This window comes from Saccostrea echinata, unplaced genomic scaffold (genome assembly GCF_033153115.1).
Source record: "Saccostrea echinata isolate AGI-Se365-2 ecotype Australia unplaced genomic scaffold, CSIRO_AGI_Sech_v1 ptg000054l, whole genome shotgun sequence".
Taxonomy (NCBI): Eukaryota; Metazoa; Mollusca; class Bivalvia; order Ostreida; family Ostreidae; genus Saccostrea; species Saccostrea echinata.
The window spans coordinates 28,637,391-28,649,036 of record NW_026889803.1 but is presented as its reverse complement, the minus strand read 5'-3'; the positions used below and the strand labels follow the sequence as shown (position 1 = coordinate 28,649,036).

At 33.3% G+C, this 11,646-nt stretch overlaps 1 protein-coding gene across 1 annotated transcript; it reads left to right on the top strand.

Moving 5' to 3' along the window:
- Positions 1-797: 797 nt before the first annotated feature.
- Positions 798-7,317, top strand: LOC133204762 (glycerophosphocholine cholinephosphodiesterase ENPP6-like). The gene is made up of 7 exons (XM_061340505.1): positions 798-1,047; positions 1,211-1,368; positions 1,690-1,855; positions 2,377-2,663; positions 3,299-3,475; positions 3,904-4,018; positions 6,965-7,317. The coding sequence occupies exons 1-7, from the start codon at positions 798-800 to the stop codon at positions 7,135-7,137; spliced, it is 1,326 nt and encodes a 441-aa protein (XP_061196489.1). The 3' UTR covers positions 7,138-7,317.
- The last annotated feature ends 4,329 nt before the right edge of the window (positions 7,318-11,646 follow it).

The window sequence follows — 11,646 nt, the reverse complement described above, 5'->3', positions numbered from 1 at the left end:
AAATTTATAAAGGAATATATTTGTGTCATTAAGAGTTATCTCTCTCATGAGAGTATCGATGAACCTTAAAAAAAAAGCTTTCAAATAAAATAAGGAAAACAAGTATGTATTTTCAAAAATAAAAAAAAATGTAACAGTTCAAAAATATTTTTCAGACCCCTTCCTTCTCTCTCTCTCTCTCAATATCAGGCTATTGTTTAATTCTCTGAATCTCTCTTTCAATATCAGGATATTTTATTGTTTCATTCTTGGATTAAACTTTGCCGGTAAAAACATATCCTCAGAGATCAAACATTTTAAGTGACTGAAAGTTTGTCTCCCTCAGACAGACATTTAGTGGTTTAACAAACCGTAGGACGGGGAAAGGGCGAGGCAGGAAAAAAGCAGAAATGACAAAGTGACCTAAACAAATTAAACTTTATCAACAAAATGTGCAGAAATTGACCAAACCTAAAAACCTATAACTGGGATGGGGTGGAGGTTCTGAGTTTCTTTTTTCCACAAAACATAATTCTGGGTAAGATTTGTCCACAGTGCAACAAAAATGGGGGGGGGGTTTCACTGAGAATTTCCATCCCCAGCTTCTTTTTTATAATCCTCTACATCATTTGATATCGCGTATTTAACATTCGTAGTTCTCAATAGAAGCTTTGGATAGCTGGGATTTTTGATTTTGATGAATACCTATGAAATTAAAATGATTACTGCTACATGTGTAAATTTTCTGCGGCAATTATGTGTTCAAAAGCAAATTATATAAATTCATTATTTTGTTTACATTGTAGAGAATTTTAAAAATGAACAGCCATAATCATGGGACGAAGCATTGGTCAGCATTATTTTCCTTCTTTATTTTGATTGGTTCAAACGTTTCGGGATCACGTCTACTTGTAATCTTACTCGACGGATTCAGATGGGACTACCTAGAACAAGATGGTCAAATGTTGCCTGGTTTCAATAGTATTTTTAAGCAAGGAGTGAAGGCCGAATACATGGTGCCAGTGTATCCAACACTGTCTTATCCTAATTATTACTCCATTATGACGGGTGAGGGTTCTATTACCTTGATTGTTTGTTATTAAGATAAAGACATCTCAACAATTTTTCGAAATCCTTAAAGTGCATTAATCTATTTCTAATACAGGTTAGTTAATTTACCCACCCACCCATTTGGGGGGGCAGGGAGGATCTTAAAATGTTTTATGTAAAGGTGTTCATAGTGAAGACCATGGATATGTATCCAATTTTATGTTCGATGAAAAACATGGACGAAACCTGTTCATGGACGATGGGTTGTTTCATCAGGAAAAGCACAATGCACACTGGTGGGATGATGCCGAACCTCTGTGGGTGACGGCAGAAAACCAGGTTAGTACATAAAACTGTGTCAAGTACATGTACATTACATTATTACATTGCATCAAGTACATTATTTTCCAAATAAAAATATCATAAAGGTTCTACTGAATAGATCTCAGGCATTAATCAGTATTAAACTTTTAATATATTTAATTTAATTTTTTTAAACGTTGGAATCAACCATGTGCTACATGTAGTTCTTCAGCCAGTTACATTAATTTTTATCGCTTATTTTCCTGCATATAAATCTCATTAAAGTTATAGCAATTTTGGTATTTATTCCTAAATTTTCAGTACATATTCTAAATTTCCAATGATTTTAATTTTCAGGGTAAAAAGACTTATTTCTTTTACTGGAGAGAGTGCGATGTTGCTATAAGGGGAGTTAAGCCAACCTTTTGCATACCAAGAAGAAGTATAACTGGAATTCCGGAAATGCAGTTTTCCATCAATGAATCACTTAATCTCTTACAAAATCACACTGCAGATTTAATAGGTATGTGTTGTGCTTACCTCTACCAACAAAAATGAAAGTAAACTATTGTTTTGTGCAAGTGCTCAAATACACTAAGTCTTTTATTTTCTGCGTCCAAGAAAATATAAATTTGCGTGTTAATCAAGATATTTTGTCATGTAATTAACATTGCACAATTGTTTTCCTTCAAATTCTTCTTATTGATTCTATTTCATGCAAAATGATACATCAAAGTGCCAGTTTAGTAAACCATTATGAATAATTCATTAAAATAGATTTAAAAGAAAACAAGTAGTAAAAAATGTTAATACAATCTTACAATATCTTATTAAAAATGTCAATTTTGCATGCAGTTTACACAAAGTGTGCCCAAATATTTTCATATCATGCTTAATAAATTCAATTGTTTTCACTGTTACACATGATTTTACAAGATGAGCATTCAATTCGTAGATATGCATGCATGTAGTTGCATCTATATCACTTAACTTGTGTTTAGTTTAACCACATAAAGAAATTTTTAAAAATGATTTCTGCACTAGGTATATACATTGAAGTAGTGGACCATTATGGACACAGATACGGTGTCGGTTCCAAAGAGCTGAAAGAGATAATCAAAGAAGTTGACCGAGAAATTTACACACTCAAAGAACAAATGACATCATTAGGATTAGATGACGTCAGTCTTATGATATTTTCTGATCATGGAATGGCGAACATTAAAGAAACAGTAGATTTGAGCGATAAAATTGATATGAATGATATATCTGTATTAATCCCAGAAGGAGCGAATATCAAAATCTGGCCTAAGGATGGGGCTATTGATAAGGTAAGAGATTTTTATTATTACTAAAATTCCTATTTCATTCTCATACAGAGCTATAAAATAATACCCTGTATATAAATCTTAGCATCTTCGCTAGCCAAGGGATTTCGGTCCACTCCGCTCCCCATAGTTTATGGGGAGCGGAGTGGACCTGAAACCCATGGCTAGCAAAGATGAAATCTTAGATGATTGTCGCATTCATATTGATGCAGAAATACATTCAAACAATTCTTTCAGTGTCGATTCCTTTTTTCTGGATGCATGTATTATTTTAGAATAGAGATGTATTGAAGATAAGTTCAGAATAATCCAAAAATGAGATAAATTACATGTATGTGCCTATCAATGTTATAATTAGTATAATTTGTTTTTGTTTTTTTACTTTTGCTAGTCAAAATATACACGAGCTTTCTGAAAAAAAAAATATAATGGAACAAGAACATTAACTTTTTGCAACCACAGTAAACCATTTGTTACTCAAAAGTTTGACTGTAAAAAAAGCTGAATATATATCTATTTAATGAAGTTCTGGGAACATACCCGTATTATTACACAGACGGACAAAAGGGACAGAATATGGACAAGACCCAGTCGATATGTGGTGTGGCATCAGAAATAACTGACATAGTTTTAATCAGGTTTACGATGCTCTTCAAGCGGTAGCTGAAGGGGAAAAAATCACTGTATACAGAAAGGACAATATTCCAGAACGTTACAACCTTAAAAGACATTATCGAGTGTCACCAATATTCATAGAGGCGGATGATGGTGTGTACATCACCTTGCCCTGTAAATGTATACGCTGCTCACCTTGTGTAAGTTGCACAGCTCTAAATCCTGATGTGTAAATTCACAGCTTGTTAGACTGAAACACTGTACGTGTATATTTGTATTTCTACAGTTATAATTTGTTAATCTTAAACTTTAATCTTGAAGATTATATCGTGTATTTCTTGACTTTTTATATTTCGGTGGAAATACAACATACAATTTTCATTCAAACAAATTGTTTGACGCGATTACCCTCCATATATATTGTAATATGAATCTACAAGAACATCATCATTATGCTATTTTTACGGTATTGTGTTCAACACAATGATACTTCACTATAATTCAATGACTGAATAACATTATGCATATTTTACAGTTTATGGATTTAATCAATTTGTATTCAATGACTACATGTATAAAGTTTAAATTTTGGAAATATGATATCAATGTTTCAATCATTTTGTTGTAGACTATACCTTTTGCTAACATTGTTAAATATGAGGGGACTGGGGAAATGAGAGGGATGCATGGCTATGACAACACTGATGCCGATATGCGAGCGATATTTTTGGCCTCTGGACCAGGTAACTGTACATGTGCATGTATAAACCTGTAGCATGTTTATCTGTACGATATATTATTTTCGGGTATAACTGCAAATGTATATCAAAACTATTTTAATCCAAAAAAATCACTTTTATGACAATTCCTCTGCATGTCTCAGGCGTTAAATGAAAATAATTTTAATATCATGGAAAGTAAGCTACAATGTATATTTAAAATATGTACCAAATTTATTATAAATTTACAATATGTGAAAATTTAAGCTGAAGAACTGTAGCGTTATGGTTTTATATTTTAGTCTTTGATCAAGACTAAAATATAAAACCATAACGCTACAGTTCTGCAGCTAGTCGAAATTAATTGTAGTTATATTGATCATGCATACTAGGTATTATGATTGGTATTTAAGGAGGGATTCTTGTCTGGTTTCTGACTAGATGAAATATTCAAAGTATATTTGGTTATATGTCTTATATAATTAGATGTAAGAGATTTAGAAGATCATATTTTTCTTTCCTCATCGAAATTGTACAACTTTAAATTGAAATGGTAAACTGAGTTTGAAATCTAGCAGTGACTATCTTTTTGGCGGAAAGGCGGCGTATGAAAATATCTCCTTTTCCGCTTCTCAAAATTACTAATAGAACAATGAATTTAGTTTAAAATTTTAAACAATCAAAGACTAAAAGAAAATTTCAAATGTAAGTAAAATTAAAAATAATGGACTGAAGTTTTAAAATAAATCAAATTAATATGATTTTCCAAACAAACTACAATTTTGTTAACTTTTAAAAGCGTCCGATCCAAGCACAGATTTGAGCCAAAAATCAGTAAAAAATGTTTTTTCTCTCTTAGTAAACGGTCAAAACTCTTTGTTTTTGTATCAATTTGTATCTTTATATGACTACTTTACCATATGTGAAAATAAGAAAAAATTAAATATACGAAGCATATAAAAATAACTAATATAGCCTACAAATCTAAGAAAAATAGAGGAAATTCGGATTAGCCAATATCTATTTTAGTTAAATTATTTATGTCAATTTGGTAGTATCATTTGATAGACCCTATAATGGTAATATCTTTTTATGCAAAAAGAAAAACATTTAATCTTTTGAAATAGAAGTAGGCATTGCATGATTGGCAACAGTATTTTTTATTCCTAAGGTCAAGGTAAAAGGTAATGACCTTGCTTTTAAAATAAAACGGTCAAATCTAATCTAATTGATACCATTACTTAATAATAATGTCGTCTTGAATCTATGAAAATTTCATTAATTTTTAAATACAAGAAATGTGAGAAGAATCCCTCCTTAATTCTCTAAATCTTGAACATGATATTGAGCTTTATATTTGAATCATAATTTTTAGAAACTGTTGTAAAAACTGAACTGATTTTTAGCTCACCTGAGCTGAAATTCAAGTGAGCTTTTCTGATCACATTTTGTCTGGCGTCCGTCTAGCTGTCTGTCTGTCTGGCTGTCCGTCCGTAAAACTTTTCACATTTTCGACCTCTTCTCAAGAACCACTGGACCAATTTTGACCAAACTTGCCACAAAGCATTCTTGGGTGAAGGGGATTCAAGTTTGTTCAAATAAAGGACCATGCCCCATTTCAAGGGAAGATAATTAAGAATTAGTGAAAATTAGGTGTCATCTTTCAAAAATCTTCTTCTCAAGAACCATTAACCCAGAAAAGTTGAAACTTATGTGAAACCTTCATGATATAGTGTAGATTCAATTTTGTTCAAATCATGACCCCGGTGGGTAGGGTGGGGCCACAATAGGGGATCAAAAGTTTACATAGGAATACATAGGAAATTTTTTTTAAAAAAAATCTTCTCAAGAACAACAAAGCTGTGATCAGTCATATTGATATGGAAGCATCATCAGGTAGTGTAGATTCAAAATTGCTCAAATCGTGACCCCTGAGGGTAGGGTGGGGCCAAAATGGGGGATCAAAGTTTTACATAGGAATATATAGGGAAAATGTTTAAAAATCTTCTCAAGACCAGCAAAGCCATTATTAGTCATTTTGATATGGAAGCATACTCAGGTAGTGTAGATTCAAGTTTGTTCAAATCATGACCCCCATGGGGCCACAATGGGGGATCAAAGTTTTACATAGGAATATATAGGAAAAATTTCAAAAATCTTCTCAAGACCAGCAAAGCCATTATTAATCATTTTGATATGGAAGCATTCTCAGGTAGTGTAGATTCAAGTTCGTTCAAATGATGATCCCTGGGGGTATGGTGGGGCCACAATGGGGGATCAAAGATTTACAAAAGAATATATGAAAAAATCTTTTCCTCTAGAACAGCAAAGCCATGATTAGTCATATTGATAAAGGAGCATACTCAGGTAGTGTAGGTTCAAGTTTGTTCAAATCATGATCCCCAGGGGTAGCATGGGGCCACAATGGGGGATCAAAGTTTTACGTAGGAATATACAGGAAAAAATCTTCTTCTCAGGAACAGAAAAGCCATGTTTAGTCTTATTGATATTGAAGCATCCTCAGGTAGTAAAGATTCAAGTTTGTTCAAATGATGACCCTTGGGGGTAGGATGGGGCCACAATGGGGGGTCAAAGTTTTACATGGGAATATTTAGGCAAAAATTTTCTTCTCAAGAACAGAAAAGCCATGTTTAGTCTTGTTGATATGGAAGCATCCTCAGGTAGTGTAGATTCAAGTTTGTACAAATGATGACCACTGGGGATAGGGAGGGGCCACAATGGGGGATCAAATTTTTGCAAATGAATACACAAGAAAAAATCTTATGCCCAAGAATAGCAAAGCCCTTTGTTATACTGATATGGAAGCATTCTCAGGTAGTTTTAAATTCAAGTCTCCCCCACCCCCTCCATTTTCAATACTGAACTGATTTGTGCTTTTTCCTAGCCAATTTGCTCAGGTGAGCGATGTTGCCCATGGGCCTCTTGTTACACCAATCAATTCTTTTTCAGAGTTTAAGAAAAATTATACCAGCAAGCCATTCTATAATGTAGAATTATACCAGTTGATGTGCAAGATTCTTCAAGTTAATCCAAATCATCATAATGGTACGTGGTCAAATGTATCACCAATGTTGTCACAGCAAGACACATTGCCTTATGGTTCTATAACTGATGAATTGTGATAGTTTAAAACATACTTTACTAAATTAATGCAGCTGTGATACTGTTCAGAATGTATTTGACTTCAAATGATTGATCAAATTTTTGTCTTGGTATTTTTAATGGCTGGCTAGATCACACTGTCTGTGCTTGCTTGAAGTAGTTGCTATGTTGATTTAACAGTTCCAACTCAAATAATATTGAAAGAATTACGATTAAAACAAATAACAATTATTCTCTTTTTTATTGTTTAACAGAATAAGGGATTATTAAACAGTTCAGGATGATAAGCATTCGGCACCCCTATGTGTCATAATTTGAACTTGAATCCTGAATCTTGCATATACATATATATATATATATATACCGAGTACACCCGATAGACCGGACGCAATTCATAGCGCTCCGGATTTCTTTGTTCACAACTGTTTATAAACTCCAAATTAAACATGTAACCTTTTAAATATTTAGTGTTTGGTAGTTTAGTATTAGTGCTAGTTGTTTTTGCTTCTCTATTTCCTTTGTTTTTATGACTTCTTAACTTTTTTCTTTGTCCTGAGGAAGGGACAGGTTGTCCCAAAAATTTGACAATTATTATTGTTCGTGTCGTTGGTCATTTTTAGTGCTTTATATAAATTTCCATCCGTGACCTTGTATCTACTTAGTAGATCCGACACTTAGGATATACAGTGTTGTTGGTTTTTAGTGCTTTATATATATATATGACTTAACATGACTTTGAATATCTGAGGAAGACTATATGGTCTATATATGACTATATTTTACCTATAAATTCTTTCGTAAAAATTTGATTGGCCATTGAGGCCCAAATTCTCTACCCGGGGGTCATGATTTAATTAAACAAATTACAATTAAAGTAAAACAAAACAGATTTAAACACACATATAAAACATTTTTTCTTAGTATTCAGATATGTTAGGATTGTTACACGGCCTGACGAGGGTGCAGTTTGTGCGCCCGTGCAACCGTGTATTAACCCACTTGTTGCATGGATCTTGGTTTCTTGATTGAATTTATTGAGTAGGATTGCTAGAGCCTCTGGGTAGGTAAACACTAACCCATTATAAAATGATGAATCTAATGATTAATCAATTTACAATTCCCATTCAAAACGACCCGTGCTGGCATTGGTGTTATTCCACTAGCAATGAAGTGGAAATTTTGCAGTCAGTAGTAAGAGTAGAACCATGCAACAGCAACAACCACTGATATACTAGGGTAGATGTGTGTAATAAATAAGAAAATACACGTATTCACTGAATGTTTTTATGCTTTTACACATTATTCTGAGGATGAGGTAATAAAAAAATGAAATGTTCATGAATAACTGATGAAAAGGAGAGCCTTTTCACTGACAAACGCTATATACATGGTATAAAAACGATAAATATCAGACTAATTATCAAAAGGAAGGTTAAATGGAACTTCGGAGGGCGGGTTGATCTTATTGTTACGAAGAGTATGTAAATAAAAATTAAAAAAATTACTATCAAATTCCACGTTCACTTGATGAACTTCTACATCCTTGATAAAAAGTAGCTGACATGCATTGTTTTATTTTTGATGCGCCACATATTCTACAAATCAACAATGGTGTTACAGTATTTAATTTCAGCTACTGTGCCTGGAAAACCATGCTTAAATGATAACAAGATGCAATCGAATATTCTCACGTGCAGTTCAGATGGATGACAATTAAATGAATGCATAATATTTTATTCCGATTCAAGCTGTAGGCAGAGGACAATCTACTTTGCATCTTCAGAGCAGAGGATGAAAACGAATAGCAATTTATATTTGGCACAAAATACGGTGTTCTTCGTAGAACACTTTATCGGAATCAGTTTTAACTACTAGTATCGGCTGTAAATTTTCTAGTGGATGGAGACATCAATTAAGAAAGTGAAATTATTGTTATAATATATTATGTTAAATAATATAATATATTTATATTGTTCTACAGCTATAATTTGTTGGAGATGGACAAGACTTCACAAAAAAGAAAAAAAAAAAACAAAACAAAAAAACACTGATCGATGGGCGTTTTTTTTTAACTTGTCCTATATACCGTATTCACCGAGATATTTGAACCTCCCTGATTATTTTTTAATATATATACTGATATTAATTTCCAGTTCCAATATCCTAATAAAGAATGTTTAAGTATGACAACTTGTTTATCAGATTCTTTAATTATTTTAGCTATTTCCCCTTAATTTGATAACTATCATGTTTGATGTGAAAATTGAAAAATTATTAATTTTTCATATCCGAACACCTCCAAAGTCTTTTGAGGCGTAATGATCTATTACTCTCCCATTATTCATTTACGGTGAATTCAACGAAGGATCTATAATAACGTGACTTCCATTTCTTTTAAATCAGACTTTGATTATAATTCTTCAGTGTATATTCATTATCACTCAGAAGTACATGTATTGGGAATTGACGCATGGAACTGATTTCTCCTACGCATCTAATTACAAAAGCTATTCTGTATTAACAATTTTTACTTTAATTATCATGATGACTATGTTGAACACGCCAGAAAGCAAGTTCATGGCATATCTTGTAATTATGCGTTGACACATCATAGTGTGCATTTATTGATATTTTAAGCTCTAATTAGTATGTGTGAGCAGATTTTTTTACCTATCTTACTTTTTTCAATATTTTGTGGTGTTATCTTTACGTGAATATAAAGTTTAAAACACATTTATTAAAAGAAGGGAAATATCTCAGTTATTTTTCAGAAAATTAAGTTGGCAATATTTGATGTTTCTTGAAAAAAAAAAATATTTAAAGGCTTATAAACCTTTTGTTAAATTATGTTGTTTTGATAGAAACAAGTGTAAGCACCACAGTTCTCATTTTCAATTGAATAAGCATATAAGTTTACTTTGCTTATAATCTTTGACGCAAAGATTTTATTGGAATAAATACCAATATGCAAAGGCTCGTAGCAACGGTTTTTAAAAAGGGGATCTTATCAAAAAACTGACATAAAAAACAATAATTTGACAAGACAAAAAAAATTATTAACTGTCAAATCTTGGAATTTTCCAGTGCTCGACTTAACACGGCAAAAGATTTGGGGAGGGGGGACCAGCATCTAAAGGATAATTTGCTATAGCAAAATACTATACTCAGAATATAGTGAAGCCCCCCCCCCCTCCCCCCGTGTTATACGGGCCTGATTCAAACGGAATTTATTTATCGATAGCGTCATATACATTTTGACTTTTTAAAGTTAACTTTGTGTAAAGTTTTCTTGTTGGGTTGGTTGGTTGTTTAACGTCTCTTCTAGGTAATTTAAAACCTGTACTCGGTACTTTATACGGCCTTTGAGCACTAAAGGATCTTTTTCGTGCCAGCACCTACTGCTACATGGGACCTCGGTCTATGAGGTTTCATCCGAAGAACTGGTATTCACGTCGTACAATGGATTCGAACCCGCGTCGTAAGGATCAACTACTATAGAGCAAATCTTACCACTGCACAACGTGGGAGACTCCATTTGGAGTGAAACTACAGGAAATTAAATAGGAAAAGAAGACGAATCTGACATATGCTGTAGTCTTATATGTCAAATCTGTATTCATAATTCCAATATTCATGTTGTTAGCAAGAGCATCACTCAGAATTTCAAGGTTGCTGACAAAATATTTATCTTGTTACTTGGACTATTTAAAGAAGCTAATGTAAGCCCATGGTTAGATTATTCAAATGTAGAATACAAGCTGGTGTGTGTGATTCTGGATGTTGCCCAGCATTGGCTCTTTAAGTCGCCACGTGTATCGGACGATTATAATTTCGATCCAACCCGTCCATTCCTAAAACTGAAATTTGCTAACAAAGAAATAGATGCTGTGACCATTAGTAACATTCTTAATCATAAAAAAGTTCAGTTTTGCATTTCACGCTATTTGAAGTTTTGATAGCCATTGGTGTCGGAAGCAAATTGAAAGTGGGGGGCTAATTGAAAGAAAAAAAATTCGAACCTGAAAAAACTTGACAAGCAAAAAAAAAAAAAAAAAAAATAAAAATAAAAAGAAAATTAGTAATTGTCTAGATGCGAAAATCCTATTTCGGGGGTGGGGGGGGGGGGGGGACAAACTTCTTTCAGTACCATTTTTTTTCCCAAATCCTAGTACTTACCCTTCTTTGACTACACTGCAACCTGTGCCTCTTGAAGGTGGGGGGGGGGGGGAACCTACGCTCCAATGTTCAATGCCTATATTATGTCTATCTTTGCAAAAACAAGTGGGGGTCAAAGCCCCCCCCCCCCCCGGTTCCGACGCCTATCATAGCAAATATAACTTAACAATGGGTCGGGTTTTTTTTACTACAAATTGTTAGACCTTTGTTTTTATACTAAATTTGACTGTGTGTCTATATTCCATCTACCTGATCAGTACACAGGGCTCACAGCGGGTGTGACCAGTCGACAGTGGATGCTAGGCACCTAATCCCATCTCTGTGTTTTCCGGGGGATCCATGTTTTATTCCCT